The 18,884-nt window shown below is 49.9% G+C and overlaps 1 protein-coding gene across 5 annotated transcripts in view; it reads right to left on the reverse strand.

Annotated features, from left to right (window-relative positions):
• Window positions 1-18,884, reverse strand: part of MREG (melanoregulin) — an 89,436-nt gene that overhangs the window by 61,213 nt on the left and 9,339 nt on the right. For all 5 annotated transcript variants that reach the window (XM_041737335.1, XM_041737334.1, XM_041737337.1 and 2 more), the window contains exon 2: window positions 6,146-6,305. In XM_041737335.1, coding sequence (XP_041593269.1) covers window positions 6,146-6,305 — 160 coding nt within the window. The remainder of the gene's footprint in view (window positions 1-6,145; window positions 6,306-18,884) is intronic.

Below are 18,884 nucleotides of genomic sequence, written 5' to 3' on the forward strand. Positions count from 1 at the left end.
ACAAAGGTGATCAGGACTCCTGGGTGGCTCAGTCAGTTGAGGTCTGCCTTCTCAGGTCATGATCTCAGGGTTCTGGGATCGAGTCCTGCATTGGGCTCCCTGCTCAGTGGGGAGTCTGCTTCTCGCTCTGCTTCTCCCTCTGTGATCTCTCTGGTTCTCACTCTCTCTCAAATAAATAAATAAAATCTTTGAAAAAAAGATAGAGAGAAATCAGAAAAAAAAAAAAGGTGATCATATGTCCCAGCTTGGGGGCGACCCCAATTTATATCATTGGCCTGGCATATTTGATATTAGTGCCTCCTTTTCCTTTTAGTGAAGCCCCATGACTGTGTCCCAAACCACATGGTAACTGTTCCAGGAACCCTAAGATTAAATAACTATTCAGTGTCATCCAGCTAAAGCATGGGAAGAGTATCTGTCTTATCCCTAAACCTAACTCCAAAGCCCATGCTTTCTACGACCTCACACCCTACCGAGGGTCTAATGATTTCCCTGGTCTACATCAAGTTTTCTAGTATTTTTCATTTCAACTCTGCTGCCTAACACAGAGCTTTGATGTGCTACCTACCTAGTAAGAAACATTACCTTAATGCTTATCTCCAGAAATGCTTATATGTGTACTTAAAAAAAAAAAAAAAAAAGGATAGGTGGGCAAAAATAGGAAGAAACATCACAGACAAACAGAATGTCTTCTGGTGTGGTCCACTGGGTTTTCGAGCTGGGGATGATGCCTGCGGTGTTAAAAAGCCCCAAAGCAACAGCATCTGGAGGATGTTACATGCAGTGGCCAACACAGACACTGATGTTAAACAAACACCAAAGTCGCTCTGTGCTTCAGCTGGTACAGGGCACGTGATGTCAAACACACAGACAGGAGCATCTGCTTGAGGCAGGAAGTCAGCGTCCATCCGGTAAGTTTATCTTTGACCAAAAAGATTCCACTGAGGCTCTTTCTAGCCTCACTAGAGAGAAGGGAGCAGTGTTTCTTTCCCTACTGGCTTCTGGGTCATGCAGACTGAGCTGGGATCCCAACTTCCCACTCGTTCCCCCCAGCACCTTGTACCGATGACTCAAAATCTCTCATCTTGAGGGTCCAAATGCCTCCTTCGAGGCCTGCTGTGAGGATTCAGTCTTTGCCTGGACAGAGTGTGGTGTGCTGCTCAGCACACAGTGTAGTACTCGATGTTACTACCTAGAAAACTGAGGGTGAGACCACTTGGATTCTCAGATCCTAAGGAATATTTTTATTCTCTCCCCCATGAACCCAAATACCCACTAGCAAATAGAATGGCCGCTTCAACCACCCAGACCATCTGGGCTCCCAAAGCAAAAGGCCTTTGGGGGAACCCAGAGTTATCCAGAGAATTGCTTGCATTTTCTACTATTTTGCTGTCCAGGCTTGGCATAGAGCTTGCAATCCTATCTCCACCCGTAGCCAACGTTCGCCCACTTGCAGAGAAGTCAGGTGGCCCTGCCAGAGCACGTCTTACCCCACGTGTGGGGACCCGTCCAGACCGTCACGCAGAGCCCAACTGGCCTATCCTGGTCTCTGCGAGCTTCCCGGTGACATAGCTGGTACACAACCCTCCCTCTCACTTCCTCACATACTCCCACCAGGTCCTCCCCTCGACTCTTGTTTTCTCTTTCCTTCCAGTAGCAGGGATATGACAGGCTAAGGGTATAATCCAAACACTGCTGACAACCCCTGGGAAGGGCTGTTGCTATTTTAAACATTTTATAGGAACTGTTTACCTACAATGCCTGGCAACACTCTTCCAGCAGAATCCTGACACACGGGAAGAGCAAGCAAATTATCACCCAGGAACATTTTCTGTTTTTGCCTCTATGGTTTTAAAGAATAACACCATTTAGCTGCTCCGCATGACTCAGCAGAGTGTGGTTTTTATGGAACACTCCAGCCACACAAGCATCTGACGCTCACACGTCCTGCTGGTGTCTAAACACTGCCTTGCTCAGTGACAGGGAGGCAGGCACTGGGCATGAGAACTGCATACATTTCTGAGCATATGATGACTTAATAACTTTAAAAACAGGCATAGAAAGTCTATCACTGATTACACCAAATAAACACTACCAATTTTGAGCCAAAATGGTGCTTAAAAGTGTTTAGAAGAACAATTTGACTTTTAGCATTTATCTTCCTAGACAGACAAGTAAAAGTCCTTTTTTTATTTTAGCAGAATAATAATGTTGACTGTTACTGAACCATCAGAAAGGACATCAAATAACTAAGTCAGAGACCACTAAGTGGAGAAGCTATGGAAGGGCACGAGATAAAATGTCTTGTAAATAAATAAATAAATAAATAATAAAGAATAGCAAAACAGAAGCCTAAAGCCTGGGATAGGAGCCTTAACCGGCTGTGGTCACCATGGAAAAGCATCACCTGAGAGAGGTGTGCTATGGTTACAACCAACAACACTTCCCAAAACATCACAATCCTCAACCTCAAACACAGCTCTCATCCCTGGTATCTACAAGTCACAGAAACAGGCTTTGGACAGCCTTGGCTCACCCATCTTGGAACCTATTCCTCTCTCAGGATTTCAGTCATGGTACTTGTTATGTATGATGTCCCTGGATTCCGACATCACATTTTCTCGGCTCACATCTTCAGCTGGGTGGCCACGGACAAGTTGCTTCCAAAAGAAATAATCATGGTACTCACCTCACCGTGCTGTTGTGAAAAGGATGTAGTGAATATGAATAGTGGGTGAAATGTGTCTGGCACTGTTTTCATTATTTTTTTGAAAGATTTTATTTATTTATTCATGAGAGACACAGAAAGAGAGGCAGAGACACAGGCAGAGGGAGAAGCAGGCTCCATGCAGGGAGCCCAACATGGGACTCGATCCCAGGACCCCGGGATCATGACCTGAGCTGAAGGCAGATGCTCAACCTCTGAGCCACCCAGGCGTCCCCACTGTTTTCATTATTATTGATATCTTGGGAGGCAAGATCATTCAGTATGACTAATATTACACATACAAATAAATAAGAGGCGTTGACATCTCATAAACCCCTGTAAACTCCCTAGAACAGAGTGGATTAAGTAAAGTACAATTAGTTTAATGAGAATGAACATAACGATACTCATTCAGTGGCATGATTTTGAGGTTGTTCACTATTTCTCACACATAAAGTATTTTACGGCATCATTCAAAGACAAGAGCAGTAAGTTTTCCACCGCTTGGAGCTCTGCAGATGCATTATTTCTTCTACTGAAAGTCTGTTTCCAATGAGCTTTTGAAGCTTTTGCAAATGAAAGTGCATTCTCTTCCATTTCAATAATGTCACACTTTACATCTTCTGTGACTGCAAGTAACTTTACGTTCACGTTTGGCTTTGTTATTTGTTCTGCATACACTGTTTATCTGATTTTTTTTTTTCATTTTGGGGAAACAGAGCGAATTTAGCTATAACTATCCGCAGCATTTCCTCTACTAGGGGAATGGAGGTAGTACACACACTGTTTTGAAATTATTTTTCGGGGGCGCCTGGGTGGCTCGGCGGTTGAGCGCCTGCCTTCGGCCCAGGATGTGATCCTGGAGGCCCAGGATCGAGTCCCACATCGGGCTCCCCGCATGGAGCCTGCTTCTCCCTCCGTCTGTGTCTCTGCTTCTCTCTGTGTGTCTCTCATGAATAAATAAATAAAATCTTAAAAAGAAAAGAAATTATTTTTCATTTTTCAGGGAATTCCAAACATGGACATTCCCATCATGCTACTGCTACTCAAGGAAAACCATAATGCTCGGCTTTCTTAATGCCTTCCTTGAGTTTCTAAATCGTATCATACAAGAATACCCAGGGCCCCTTATACCTCAGTAGGAAGTTTGTTTGTCTTTCAAAACTGAAATCCTCCTTAACATTTGTACCAGTTTCATCCTTTGTGAAAAAGAAAATAGGCGACAATAATAAACAAGGAAACTCCTTCAAACTTCACACACAACCTGACCTGCTTCCCAGCTCCACCTTCTTAATCGATGGTGGGTTTGTTTTTCACTCATACCAGACAGCACAGCACTAATGCTACGTAGTAGTCAGCCTTGCTGTAAACGTTCCCTAGATATTTGCAGCCCATAAACATGTTTTGTTTAGCTGACGCAATTTTTTAATGTGCATCATCATCTAAAAATCTGGATATTTTATATGTCAATTTGGATTTTCAGCTTCCATTAAAAATCAAAAGTTCCAAAGGTATGTGGGTGGCTCAGTCCATTAAGCGCCCATCTCTTGGTTTGGGCTCAGGTCATGATCTCAGGGTCATGACATCGAGCCCCACGTCAGGCTCCACACTCAGCCTGGAGTCTGCTTGAAGTTTCTCTCCCTCTGCTCCCCCTCCCTCCGTCGCTCTCTGTAAAATAAATAAATAAGCCTCCTGCACAGCCGTGCACACAGGCCTGAGAGAAGCACAGAAATGACACAACAGGCCACTTGGGAAGCTGTAATATCCACGGTGCTTTGTAGCTCGCGTTGCCTCCTGCCCTGGCTTTTCAACAGTAAAGAAAAGTAAGGCAGAGAGGCAGGAGCTCCTCCAGAGAGAGCTGCCAGGCTCAGCTCCAAACAACCCTTTCACATTTACTTGGGGTCCTGGAGAGAGCGGGCGTGGGTGATGTATTATGGGCCCTCTTGCTGTTAGAAGCTTTGGGCATGGTAGGTTCAGAAGAGGTCTAGTCCCACCTGCAGAAAGAAACCTTGACTGGTCAACCCAGTTTAGTAGGGTAAGGGTTGGCCCTTCTCATCAAGGGAAAGCAAGGTGACACATTCCTCCTGTCTATATGCTCAAAAAGGGCAGCCAGGGTGGCAGGACTTGGCTGGAGCAGCTTTATGATGTGCTTTTGGTGTTAGCGGAGGAGGGAACTGTGCCCGGGGACAGTGCAGGACACAGCCACTTGTGGGATGCTGTGCCCCTGTGACAGATGTCTAGCAGAGATGTCCTCATCAGCACTCCACACCCAAGAGAGGACGCTCATCCACAGCCACTGCAGACTCTCCAATCCACCCCTCCCCAGGCCTCAGAAAATGATACCCATCCTGTTGTTTTCCTTTAACTTATTATAGTTCTCTCCTTTTCAATAATCCATCATTCCCATACCAGTAACTTGGGGATAAGAGTTGATCAAGAGTGTTTTCAGGGGTGCCTGGGTAGCGGAGTCCATGAAGCATCTGCCTTCGGCTCAGGTCATGATCCCGGGGTCCTGAGATCCAGTCCTGTATCGGGCTCCCCACAGGGAGCCTGCTTCTCCCTCTGCCTCTGTCTCTGCCTCTCTCTGTGTGTCTCTCATGAACAAATAAATGAATCTTTTAAAAAATAAATTAAAAAAGAAAAGAAAAAAAGTGCTTTCAGTACCTGTCATTATCCATTTGCCAAAGCCCTTACAATATATGCCACAAAGAGTGAACCTGATGCAAACTATGGACTTTAGCTAAATGGATCCATACGGTCTGTACCAAATGCACCCCTCTCCAATGCAAGATGTTAATCATGAGGGAAACCGTGGACTGTGGAGGTTGTGGCTGTACTTTCTGCTCTATTTCTCTACAAGCCTAAAAACTGTTCTGAAAAATTAATAGTTTCAAAAATTGCTACTACCAGAAAAAAAAAAAGATCAATTTTATGCCTCATCACAAAGAATTATGATACGCTGCTGTCTAATCAACACGCGCCAGTTAAGAAGCTATCAACAGAAAAAGGAAATACAACGAATTCAGGCCCTACTAACTCACGATTTGTGATCATGCAAAATACCCTTCCACTTCAGTCTGAATCTTTCTGGCTGTGGCTTGCTAAGCGACCGGAAAAATTACAGAAGCACCGACTAAGCCATGGAGGACGACTATTGTCCATGGATCGACTATTGTCACCACCTTCAGCAGCACTGGCCGCCTGTTTTCTGAAAGCCTTGCATCAGCGAGGTCATAACTGGAAGTTGGTCTTATCTTTATAGCCAGCAGGTCGACCAAGACCAGCTAGAATTAGCCTCCACAGGCTGCTAAAATACCTGTCCTCAATCCGAACATCTCACCTTTCCTTCTTTATTCCAAGCTGGCCTCCTCGGGCACTGCTATTTCTGACTGGCCGTTGTCATCGGCAGCAGCAAGATCTGGACAGGTGCTTGCTTACCTCTGAGTCTTTGGCCTGCTGGTTTCGAACGACTATCAAATTGTACAGGATCCTGTCGTCGTCTGCCTCTGTGTGGGACACATCGTGGGGCATGCTCCACAAATTCTTTTCATCATCTCTCGCCAGAGTTGCTCCAAACGAAGAATATGGATTGCCATCACTATGGTGTTCAAGGAAAGGGGTATAAGTGTTTTTGTAATATTTGCAATATACATAATATATCATATGCACGTAATATATAATATTAATAAAATGTGTTATATACTTATACCATATATATATTTCTAATAACAAGGCCTGAATTGGGCACACCTGGGGGGCTCAGCGGCTGAGCATCTGCCTTCAGCTCAGGGCGTGATCCCCGGATCCAGGATCGAGTCCCACATCGGGCTCCTTGCAGAGAGCCTGCTTCTCTCTCTGCCTGCGTCTCTGCCTCTCTATGTGTATGTCTCTCATGAATAAACAAGCAAAATCTTTAAAAAAAAAAAAAGGCTTTAATTTTTTCTAATAATTAAGCATAAGAACAATTTTAATTATGCATAATAATTAAGCATAGAACAATTTTAAACATCACTTTAGAAAGGGCACAGAAGAGATGTAACCCGATGCCTGGGCAGGGGTGATTTTACTACGTTCAATGTGAAATTTAGCACTGCATGTCCCAGCAGTGGGGAAAGAAAAAAAAAAGGAAATCCAATGGAGGGATAAAATTCCTGCTTGATTAAAAGAAATTGCCAATCGACATGAAGAGGTGAACTTTTCTCGGGCTCCGGAGTTCAAGGGAGCACAGTAAATTTAGAGCACACTCGCATGGAATGTCTATCAAGTCCCTTGCAAGAAGATGACGAAATAAATACGCAAAACCAAATACATTCAGGAAACAATGTGGGATGTTGAGTAAGAACTTCAGTACGTCTGTTTTATGAGTTGCCCTTTTCGGGCTGGTATCCGAGCGGGCGCTTACGGAGGAGGGGAGCAGCAGAGCCTCATACTCAGGACGTGCTCGTACATGGCCCTGCTTGGCTTCTGTGGGACGGTGCAGGCAGGGTCATGCCGGGGCTCTTCCCTTCACCTAATTATACGTATGAAGCGCTGACTCCATGTTAATCACAGGGCTCAGGAAAATTGTGAACAAAACACACATGATCCCTGTCCTCGGATCTCACCATAGCCTGGGAGGGAAGCACACTAATGAATGATCAGGTGACCTATATGATAAAAAAAATGGGGCAAGTGTTCTAAGGGGGGAGTTCAGGGAGCCTTGAGAGCCAGTGGGGGAAGGTGTCAGGCAGGCAGCGTAAAGGAGGGGTGCTGCTTGGGGGTTCCGCTAAGGACAAGAACAGAGTTCCAGGCAAGTGAAACAACACATTCAAAGGCTCTGGGTTGGGCGAGGAGGATGCAGGGTGTACCAATTAGAAAAAATGGGAATATTGGCCAGAAAGCAGACGAGATGCTGGAAAGGGAGCTAGGGCCACGTTTTCTAACACTGATTGGAAATGCGGTCTTTATTCCTAAATACAAGGTAAGATGTGAAAGGGCTCAAAGCTGCATGATGGTGAAACACAAACAGAATTACATCTTTCAAGCTTTTTCTGGCTAAAGTGTGAGAATGCTTTAGAGGGCCCAGAGTGGATTTGGGGGATTTGTGAACATGCCACTGAGGTGACTCAGGTGAGATGTGACAGGTATGAAGAACTGAACGACGGTATGAAGGAAAGTGCACTATTTTGGGGAATGTGGAGAAAGCAGAGGCTTTCTGGCCCATTCACCCGGACGGTGACAGCTGTCATTCCCTGGAGCAGAGCTGGAAGCCCCTAAGGCCATGGGGTGGCCAGCACACCTGCAGATGTGACACGAGGCAATGACAAATGAGGACCACCGGAAGACACCCAGATAAACAGGTCCTGGGAAGGAGGGACAGATGTAAACTGGCAGAGGGGCTGAAGGTTAACATCAGGATGTAGACAAGCTGGTGCTAAGGAAATCTTGCACTAGGAAGCAAAGTGCCGGTCACTAAAATGGGCTTCAGCAGCAGGGTGAGGGCGTCAGGCTACCAGAGACTCACACTTAGGAGAGCTTGTAAACAAACTGGAGCAAAAGTGGGGAGGGGATCTTGGAACCAAGGCTGGCAGGAGGCCAGCTCTCTGCCTCAGACAGAGGGCGGAGACACCGGACCCCAAAACCCTTCCAGCTGCAGGATGAGGTGCAGGGTGCGGGGCTCGATAAAGAGATCAGAGCTGGGACCCCTGGGTGGCTCAGTGGTTGAGGTCAGCCTTTGGCTCAGGGCATGATCTCAGGGTCCTGGGATCGAGCCTGCTTCTCCCTCTGCCTGTGTCTCTGCCACACTCTATCTCTCTCTCTCTCTCTCTCTGTGTGTGTGTCTCTCATGAAAAAATAAATAAAATCTTTTTAAAAATAAAAATAAAATAAAGAGATCAGAGCTATTGGGAACAGAGCAACCTATGGGGAACTGGACACTGCCCGGCCACACTGTTCTCAGCCACCCTGCTCTCATGTGGGCTGCCCGACATGCCAAAGGCCGCAATGCAGAGAGCAGTTCTTCTTCAGAATGATGAGCCAACAAAGAAGCTAATCAAGAAATGGGCAGAAGATGTGAAGAGACATTTCTCCAAAGAAGATATACAGATGCCCAAGACGCATGAAAAACTGCCCAACATCACCCGGCATCACGGAAATACAAATCAAAACCACAATGAGATCCCACCTCACTCCAGTCAGAACGGCTAAAATCAACAAGTCAAGAAACGACAGGTGTTGGGGACGGTGTGGAGAAAGGGGAAGCCTCTTGCACTGTTGGTGGGAATGTGACCTGGTGCAGCCACTCTGGAAAACTGTGGAGGTTCCTCAAAAAGTTAAAAATAGACCTGCCCTACGACCCAGCAATTGCACTGTTGGGGATTTACCCCAAAGATACAAATGTAGTGATCCAAAGGGGCACCTGAACCCCAATGTTTACAGCAGCAGTGTCCATAGTACCCAAACCATGGAAAGATCCCAAATAAACGGATAAAGAAGATATGGTCTCTATATACAATGGAATATTACTCAGCCACCAAAAAGGTTGAAATCTTGCTGTTTGCAATGACATGGATGGAACTAGAGGGTATCATGCTGAGCGAAATAAGTCAGTCGGAGAAATAAAAATACCATGTGATTTCACTTATATGTGGGATTTAAGAAACAAAACGAAGAATCATAGGGGAAGAGAAGGAAAAATAAAATAAGATGAAATCAGAGAGGGAGACAAACCATAAGAGACTCTTAATCACAGGAAACAAACAGGGTAACTGGAGGGGAGGTGGGGGTGGGGGGATGGGGTAACTGGGGGACGGGCATTAAGGAGGGCAAGTGATGTGATGCGCACTGGGTGTTATATGAGACTGATGAAGCACTAAATTCTACCCCTGAAACTAATACTACGGTACACGATAACTAAATTGGCTTTTTTTTTTTTAAGATTTTATTTATTCACGAGAGACACACAGAGAGGCAGAGACTCAAGCAAAGGGAGAAGCAGGCTCCATGCAGGGAGTCCAATGTGGGACTCGATCCCGGGACCCCAGGGTCACACACCAGGCTAAAGGCAGACGCTCAACCGCTGAGCCACCCAGGCATCCCACTAAATTGGCTTTAAATAAAAATAAAAATAATAATGATGATGAGCTGACAAAAGAAGAGGCAAATAAGGCCTCTGTGCCTTGGCCACACAGGCCTTTAACAATGTCAAATTGATTCATTCATTCCTTCAGCTGTTGATTCAACAAACATGGAATGGACGCCTGCTGTATACTGAGCACCAGGATGGGTGCTTCAGGGACTTGAAAACAAATAGGGCATTGTCCCTGCCTTTGCCCCTCATGTGACTATAATGCAATGAGATAAGTGAAAATAAAAAAATTTTTTTAGGGCAGCCTGGGTGGTCCAGCGGTTTAGTGCAGCTTTTAGCCCAGGGCCTGATCCTGGAGACCCGGGATCGAATCCCACATCGGGCTCCCTGCATGGAGCCTGCTTCTCCTTCTGCCTCTGTCTCTAGCTCTCATTCTCTCTGTTTCTCTCATGAATAAACAAATAAAAATCTTTAAAAAAAAAAAAAGGAGACATACACATCTTAAAAAAAAAATTTTTTTTAGGTATAAACAGAATGTCTTAGGACCAGAGGAGGGGGGGTCCCTGGCTGGCTCAGCAGTTTAGCGCCTACCTTCAGCCCACAGCATGATTCTCGAGTCCCTGGATCGAGTCCCACATCAAGTTCCCTGCATGGAGCCTGCCTGTGTCTCTGCTTCTCTCTCTCTGTCTCTCTGTCTCTGTCTCTGTCTCTCATGAATAAATAAAATCTTTAAAAAAAAAAAAAAGGACCAGGGGAGGACTGACAACCTGCGTGATGAGAAAAGGGGGTTCTAGAAAGGTTTCATGGAGGCTACATGGAACCCAGACCTACGGGATGCTCAGCCTGTGGCCAGGAGGAGAAGCCGAAGCCGGGGGAAAGGCATGCCCAGCAGAGGGAACAGCAGGAGCGGGGCACGGAGGCCTGAGGTGCCCACAGGGCTGGGGGATTCCGAGCCTCCCTGTATGGGTCACCGCACACTGTGCCCACAGAGGGAGACAGAAGGATGGGAAGAAGAAAAGGTCATTTGGGGTCAGATGGGTGACAGCGCCGGAGTTGGGGCTTTATTCTGTGAACGCTGAAAAGTTAAGGGGATTTTGAGCCTCGTCAGCTCTGGGTTTTAGAAATAACTCCGGGGGAGGAAGGAATAAGGACGTGGCCTGGGAGGTCCCAACGCGTGACCTGATCTTTGAGGTCCTTTGTTGGAGGGCCCAGGGGTGGCTGGGGGGGCGCGGAGCGCAGCTGGAGAGGGGCAAGGCTCCCCTGGCAGGCAGGGACAGAAGCCCACAACCCTGCCACCACCAGATCGGCCACTCGATTTAAATCTCATCGGCTAAGAGTTTCCAGGAAGGTTTCTTTGGGGCGCAGGTGGAGTTCTGCTAATAGATCCCTGTGTCATCCTGAGCATCTGAAGTACTGGTCGGGGCCAGCAGGAGCAGGGCTGTGGCTGGGGACACTGGAGGGGGGGATGGACACGAGGGGATGCCCTCCAGCATCCTGGGAGGGACAAGGGGACACTGGCAGCGCTGGAGTCCGTGGTCGGAGCCCAGGGGTGTGAGCAGGGTCGCAGGCGACGTGAGACAAGGACGCCTCTCCGTGGGACAGCTCGGGGGAGGCCGGCGTGGGCCGTGAGCCTCCGGGGAGGTCAGGACGGGGGCTTGGGAGCAAAAGGCCAGGGCTGGACGCCTCGACCTGGGAGAAAGGCGTTTGCATCGCCTGTAAACTGCAGCATCAGCGGCCGGACCGGGCCTGGGGACCCAGGAAGGCCTCGGGGACGAGCTGGGCCTGGGGCAGGGACGGGGGGGTGCAAAGAGCAGGTGAGAAGCCCGGAGCTGGGGCCCGGAGGCCGAGCCCGGGAAGGGGTCTCTAACGTGAAGGGCGCTGCCCACGGCCTGTGCACAAGCACATTTCACAGCCTTTGATAAACCGCATCGCACAGGCCCATCCCCCCGGCTCACAACCGTCTGGGGTCACAAGGGGAAGTAGCGCTGTCCCCTCTGCAGACAGTCCTCCCAGGATGAGGTCCCCAGGGGGGTGGCTCCCAGCAACCGGGCACCCAGGCTCCAATATCCACCCCCAAGGGGAGCGGCTCAGGTAACGAGGATGCACAAACCGGCCAATTCTCCAGGTGGCATCTCCGGGCATCGAGACCCCGGCGGGACGCAGGAACTGCAACCGCGGCTGATGCCACCGTGCGTGTCCCTCCGGGCCCACGAAACCCTAGGACTTTCCGGGAACCGCTCTTTGCCTCGCCCCTGGTCTGCTTCCTTGCTCTAAGTCTCGACTCCTCGACAAGCCGGTGGAGTCCCCGAGGGCAGCGATGGTGGCCTGTGCTTTCTGACCCCGCACCGCCTGGCCCGGCCGGCACGGAGGAGGCGCTTTCAGAATCCCCACTGAGGGGCGCCTGGTGGCTCAGCCGGGGAAGCCGCTGCCTCCCGCTCAGGGATCCCAGGGTCCCGGGATCGAGTCCCACGTCGGGCTCCCTGCATGGAGCCTGCTTCCCCCTCTGCCTCTCTCTCTCTCTCTCTCCTTCATGGATAAATAAGTAAAATCTTAAAAAAATAATAATAATTTTGTTGAATGTGGCAAAGTGAGCTGTTAAAGGAAACCTCAGACATAAGTCACTGTCGCCACTTTTTTAAAACTGCCCTTTCAAAGCAGGACGTTGGGAAATTAGCTAATAACCACCTGCATAATCAACCAGCAACAACTGATCATGAACAATCTGGCCACTTTTTAAAAATATTTTATTTATTTATTCATGAGAGATACAGAGAGAGAGAGAGGCAGAGACACAGGCAGAGAGAAAAGCAGGCTCCATGCAGGGAGCCCAATGCGGGACACGATCCCAGGGCTCCAGGACCACGCCCCGGGCCTAAGGCAGGCGCCCAACTGCTGAGCCACCCAGGGATCCCCGCAAATCTGGCCACTTTTTGCTAGAAATCCACAATTTCTTTGCATGTTTAGAGGAGATTAGGACAGGTGCCTTCCTGGCTAGTACCCCCTAGACCCATCCTCTCTCCCTCTTTACCTCGTTGTCTCTCTCTCTCTCACCCCAACACACACACACACACACACACACACACACACACACACACACACGTGAACATGCTGGACTCCAGCCAATGCAAAACACAGCCCTCTCCTGCTTGGTCTGCAAACCCAAAGGCAGCTCTCCAGGAAGGCCAACAGGGCCCGTGTGGGAGGGCTCCCGTCTCCAGACGGCGGGGGCCTCCAGAGCCCTCTCCACACGTAGCGCAGCCCTAATGGGGAGCAGTGTTGCCCTGGCGTCCCACGAGCCTCACATTGCCTAGTCACTGACACCCAGGGGACCACAGACAGCAGGAGAGAGAATCGAGAGCTTCTGTCTCTGAGCAAGCAAGGCCTCCGCCCCGTGCTGTTGGCCTGTGGCTCCTGCCGTCCTCCGGGGTCTGGGCCACGGGCCGCGCATCTGCTCAGCCAGCCACGATGAAGGTCAAGGAGGGTGTGGGTTCCCTCAGAAGGCTCTGTCAGAGGCCACCGGGCCCACCGGGTCCCGGATTCTGTGCCCCGGCATGCTAGTCCCTGCTCCTTTTATCCTGAACCACCCTCCAGTCCAGGCATCAGCCCACTTTATTTTGAAATGGTAAACCCTGGGGACACCTCCCTTTGGCTCAGGTCATGATCCCCGGGTCCTGGGATCGAGTCTGCATCAGGCTCCCTGCTTCTCCCTCTGCCTGTGTCTCTGCCTCTCTCTCTGTCTCTCATGAATAAATAAGTAAAATCTTTAAATAAAAAAAAATAAAATAAGATGTAAACCCTGAAGGTGGAGAATCCAGAAGGAAAGAAGTATCTAAAGCAAACAACTGGAGAAGCAGCTTGGGAACCTCTGTGAAGGACTCCGAGGCTTGTGTAAGGAGATTCTGTGCAAAGGCCCTGAGGTCTGAGCCCAGGAAGCCCAGGGAGGACATAAGGCAGCGAGGGAGGGGGTGTTGAGCCAGGAACTTCACTTTCTCTCCCTCCTCCATATAATGATTTCCAAAAGGTCCTAAAGAAAGTGAGAGCAGCTGTTTTGCCCCCGGCCACCATCTGCTGGTGATAAATATTTTATGAACCTCAGGCATTTGAGAGGTGGCTCTGAAGTTACATTAGAAGCAGAAGTGGCTGTCACTCCCAAAAGGTAGGATGACTCCACCCCTAGTCCCACCTGGGGGCACAGGATGCAATCCCCAGGGAGTCTTTGCTTTTAACCCACCTCCAGCTCACAGGTGACTCAGGAGACCTGGACTCCCTACCTGGGGCCTGCGGGGTGCAAAGTGCCCCGGGGGCACTCAGACTGCTTACCAGGAGTTTCTAGAGTTTTCCACGAGTCCTCCCTACCAACAGGATTTTGGAAGGCCCCACAAAATACCATGCACATAGGTGGCTGGTGACAGCAGCAGTTGCAGTGACTCTACATACAGCTCTGCGCACAGACAGGCAGGCTGCGTGCTGGAGATCTCTGATGTGAGACTGAAACCCCTAAGGCAACGAGGAGATAAAAATCTCCAGTGGAGCACCTGGGTGGTGCCGGTTGGGTGCGAAACTCTTGGTTTCGGCTCAGGTCGTGATCTCGGAGTCGTGAGATCCAGCCCCGTGCTGGGCTCCCTGCTTAGCGGGGAGTCTGCGTGAGATCCTCACTGCCTCTCCCTCCACCCCTCCCCACCCCTGATACAGCAATAAATCATTTTTTATTTAAATCTTCAATAAACGGGACGCCTGGGTGGCTCAGCGGTTGAGCGTCAGCCTTCGGCTCAGGGCATGATCTCGCAGTCCTGGGATCGAATCCCACGTCAGGCTCCCTGCAAGAAGCCTACTTCCCCCTCTGCCTGTGTCTCTGCCTCTTTCTCTGTGTCTCTCATGAATAAATAAATAAAAATCTTTAAAAATCAATCAATCTCGGGACGCCTGGGTGGCTCAGTGGTTGAGCATCTGCCTTTGGCTCAGGACCTCCTGGAGTTCTGGAATCGAGTCCCGCATCGGGCTCTTGCATGGAGTCTGCTTCTCCTCCCTCTGCCTGTGTCTCTGCCTCTCTCTGTGTCTCTCATGAATAAATAAATAAAATATTTTTAAAAAATCAATCAATCTTCAATAAATAGCAACCAAAGGTCTCAAAAAACAGATCTCAGAGGCTATTTGGTGGCACCCCCCTACCCCCGACTACCTAAGGACACCTCATCTGATTCCTCACCAAGAACGGGTCGGCCTGTGGAGCCCCCTGGCTTCTAGACCTTTCCCTGCCTCTTGCTAAGGAACCGTCCCAGTGACGCAGCAGGTGGACCCCAGCTCCTCTCCCTCCCCTGCCCTCCCCCCTCCATCCCTCCTTGATGTCTCTCTCTCCTTCCTTCCCTCCCTCCCTTTATCCTTCCTTCCCTCCCGATGGATACTCTGGCTCTTTCTCACACGTGGCCCATCCGTGACTTCACCCCCAGTGTAAACACGGTTCCAGAGATGCCAGAGTCCTCCTCAGCCTTTCACCACGGAGGTGCATGAAAAGCACCACCCAGGGGCCTCCTTCCTGCCCCTGTCCCTGCCCCCCTGCCTTCCGCTCCCCTGGCCGAAGGGGAGCCCCATGTCATCGCACCCCGTGCGTTCCTAGTGCTTTCAGGCTTGAAGACGGCCCTGACCAGAACCCCACGACGTGGACAGGGGGTTCAGGACGACTCCACCTATTCCTGGCCTCTCCTCTGCTCCCATGCACCCCCTCCCATGGCTTCAAATACCACCTACAGGAGGAACGTCCCCAAGTCTACACCTGTGTCCCCAGGCTCCCACCCTATGGCTCCTTCCCCCTTCTGTGGGTGACTGATACACAGCTCGAGCTCGCCACGCTCCAAGCCAAGCACCCGGTCTTCCCACCCGCCTCCCCACCAGCAGTCTCCACTCAGATCACCGAAACGCCACCCCTCTGACTGCGTGGGCCTTGAGGTCTCTTGGCTTGGCAGGCTGCCGCACGAGCCTGGGTGCTGCCGGGCCGGGGGGGTGGGTGTCACGTCTTGCACAGGAATCCACCCCCCATCATTTTCTCCGTCTCCCTCCTGCTACAGTTGCCCCCCACCAATTCCATCCCTGACACTACAGCCAAAGAGCGATCCCCTTACTATGTAAATCAGGCCGTGTCACTCCTCCCTCAAAACCCTGCAGTGGCTCCCATTTGACCTCAAATATAAGCCAGTCACACCCTGTTCTATTAGGCCCCAGGCGACACCCCAGCCTCTCTGGCCTCTTTGCTGTTCCCTGAAACGCACGGCCCCCAGGCACACTGACTGATCCTTCTCACTAGAATGTTCCCCCCCCCATAGCCACATGCCTCCCCTGCTCCCCTCCTTCCACCTTTGTTTAAACATCAGTTCCTCCATTAGCCTGCCCTAACCAATGGCAAGTGTGCTCCCCTGCCCATGCTCTGTCCCTTCTATTTCCTACACAATTATTTATCATCCGGTTTACTGTTATGTTTGCTGCTTCCCCCCACCCACCCACCCACCCACTGGAATAAAAGCCCCACAGGAAGAGGATCATTGCCTACAGCACAAGGGCTTAGAACAGCTCCTGGCACGTAGCAGATGCTCAATAAATATTTTCTGAAAGATGAAATATTGCTTCCCAAGGTCACAGGGCTCTGAATGGTACAGAGGAGGCTGGAATCCCGGCCTGCAGACTCACACACAAGCTCTTAACATTTCTTAGCTATTTAAGTTTATGAAGGTGGGGCTCATAGTCTCACGGGAGGGACCAGGCAATAAGCACATACATTTATGTCAAGTGATGCTCAGGGCTCGGAAGGAATAGATGGTGAATAAGAGACAGACTGGGCGCAGGGGGTGAGGCCACTGTTTTAAAAGGGGCTATTGATTTCGAGCAGAGACTTGAAGAAAAGGAGGGTGTTACCCATATAGGTCAAGTGGAGGAAGAACATTCTAAGCAGGCAGGGCAGGAAGTGCAAAGGCGCTGAGACAGGAGGGTGCTTGGTGCATGTGAGGCCCCAAGGGAAGGCCAGTGTGGCTGAAGGATGAACGATGTCACCTGATGGTGCTGACTTTAAAATCTAAACCTGCTGTAACAACCCTCACGTGGATGCCACCCGGAAGTCCACCAACAGTAGAACAGGGGCAGCCCGGGTGGCTCAGAGGTTTAGCGCCGCCTTCAGTCCAGGGTGTGATCCTGGAGCCCCGGGATCGAGTCCCACGTCGGGGTCCCTACATGGAGCCTGCTGCTCCCTCTGCCTGTGTCTCTGCCTCTCTCTCTCTCTGTGTCTCTCATGAATAAATAAATAAAATCTTTAAAAACAAACAAACAAAGAAACAGTAGAACAGGTGAACAACATAGAGACCCCACAGGGCAGTGAGAATCACGAGGTAAGCCACACGCCGCCACCTGGATGGATCTCACCTAGTTTGATGTCATTCAGGTACAGTTTAAAAGCAGGCAAAACTAAAATACATTTGCAAGGTGCACACCAAGATGATAAAGCTATAAAGAACAGCCAAGAAACCACTACCACGAGAGGGGAGATACAATCAGGGGTGCAGGATACAGGGCTGCCCATAGCGATCTCTTGCCCCGGGTGGTGGTTACAAGAATACTCACTCTATAGTTGTTTATACACGTTTTTAGCTTCTGCTATCACATATACAAGCCTGAATTTCTTCAAGTTAAGAAAAAAAGTAGGGATCCCTGGGTGGCGCAGCGGTTTGGCGCCTGCCTTTGGCCCAGGGCGCGATCCTGGAGACCCGGGATCGAATCCCACATCGGGCTCCCAGCGCATGGAGCCTGCTTCTCCCTCTGCCTGTGTCTCTGCCTCTCTCTCTCTCTCTCTGTGTGACTATCATAAATAAATAAAAATTAAAAAAAAAAAAGTAATAAGTAAGGGGAATTCAGTAAACTCTTACCACCTTCCAGGCAGTAGGGCGGTACTTCAGATACACACACTGTCCTGCCAAATTTATTCCCTTAAAAAAAGCCCCAAAAGAACAGAATGCACAGTATATAACTGGCGCAAAACAAATACGCATCAAGCAGGCTCGAAACGACTTCTGACCACTCACAAAATAGTTTACCCAGCACTGAAGCACAATTTACTTTTTAAACAAAAGTGTAGTGATAAGATCACTTCAAGATATCTAGGGAACAGAAAGCTTCCAGAAAGCCTCCATCACGTGACGCGTGAGAGACCGAAACTTCATCTTCTCAGGAATTTCCAAAGTCTCTGAGGCTGACTCATGCAACTCGTAAAAGGGAAAGGGGGTTTGCTGGAGGTTGCCTACGAGGGGAACCTTTAACAAGCCATCCTCGGGACACCTGGGTGGCCCAGCGGTTGAGCATCCGCCTTGGGCTCAGGGTGTGATCCTGGGGTCCCCGGATCGGGTCCCACATCAGGCTCCCTGTGGGGTGCCTGCTTCTCCCTCTGCCTGTGTCTCTGCCTCTATCTCTGTGTGTGTCTCTTGTGAACAAATGGATAAAATCTTTAAAAACAAAAAATGAGCCATCCTTATGGGAACCTCAACTGGGTGACTCCTTGGGAAAGCGTTTACCTCCTACTCATTAGACCTGAGGCCCCTTCTGGGAACTGGGCCCTTGACTCACGCCTCTCTCTCCCCCATCTTTCAAGAAGGTAAGAAGTCCATCCAGGCTTTGCAATGGATTCTTCGAGCAAGCCTGGAGCCCCTCCCTGCAGTGGGGATGGTCTATGCCTCGGCAGGCACTTCCTCTGAATCACCATCTGGCCAGGCCTCCAGGCCTTGCACCTGCAGGTTCTGAGCTGTGTTAGCTCGGGGAGCCCTGCCCACACTCTGGGAAAAGAATCCGGCCATCTGGGCCCCGGTCTGAGAGATCTCACTGGCACGAATACTTCAGCCAACGTTTCTTTAAGCCCTTCCAAGGGCAGAAGACGATTTATTCAGCTCCGAGGTCATGTGAGTCCATGCTGTGCGATGGAAAGCGCACATGTAAAGGATCACTGTCCCTCCGGAGCTGGTGGTGATTGCCTTTCGAGTGTCTTAAACCCACCACCCTTCTTTCCCACGGGCACCTGCTTTCAGCAGCCCCAATACTGAAAAATGGGCCCAGGGGCTCTTGACCACAACTCGGGGCAAGTCT

The sequence above is a fragment of the Vulpes lagopus genome, chromosome 22 (assembly GCF_018345385.1).
Source record: "Vulpes lagopus strain Blue_001 chromosome 22, ASM1834538v1, whole genome shotgun sequence".
Classification (NCBI taxonomy): Eukaryota; Metazoa; Chordata; class Mammalia; order Carnivora; family Canidae; genus Vulpes; species Vulpes lagopus.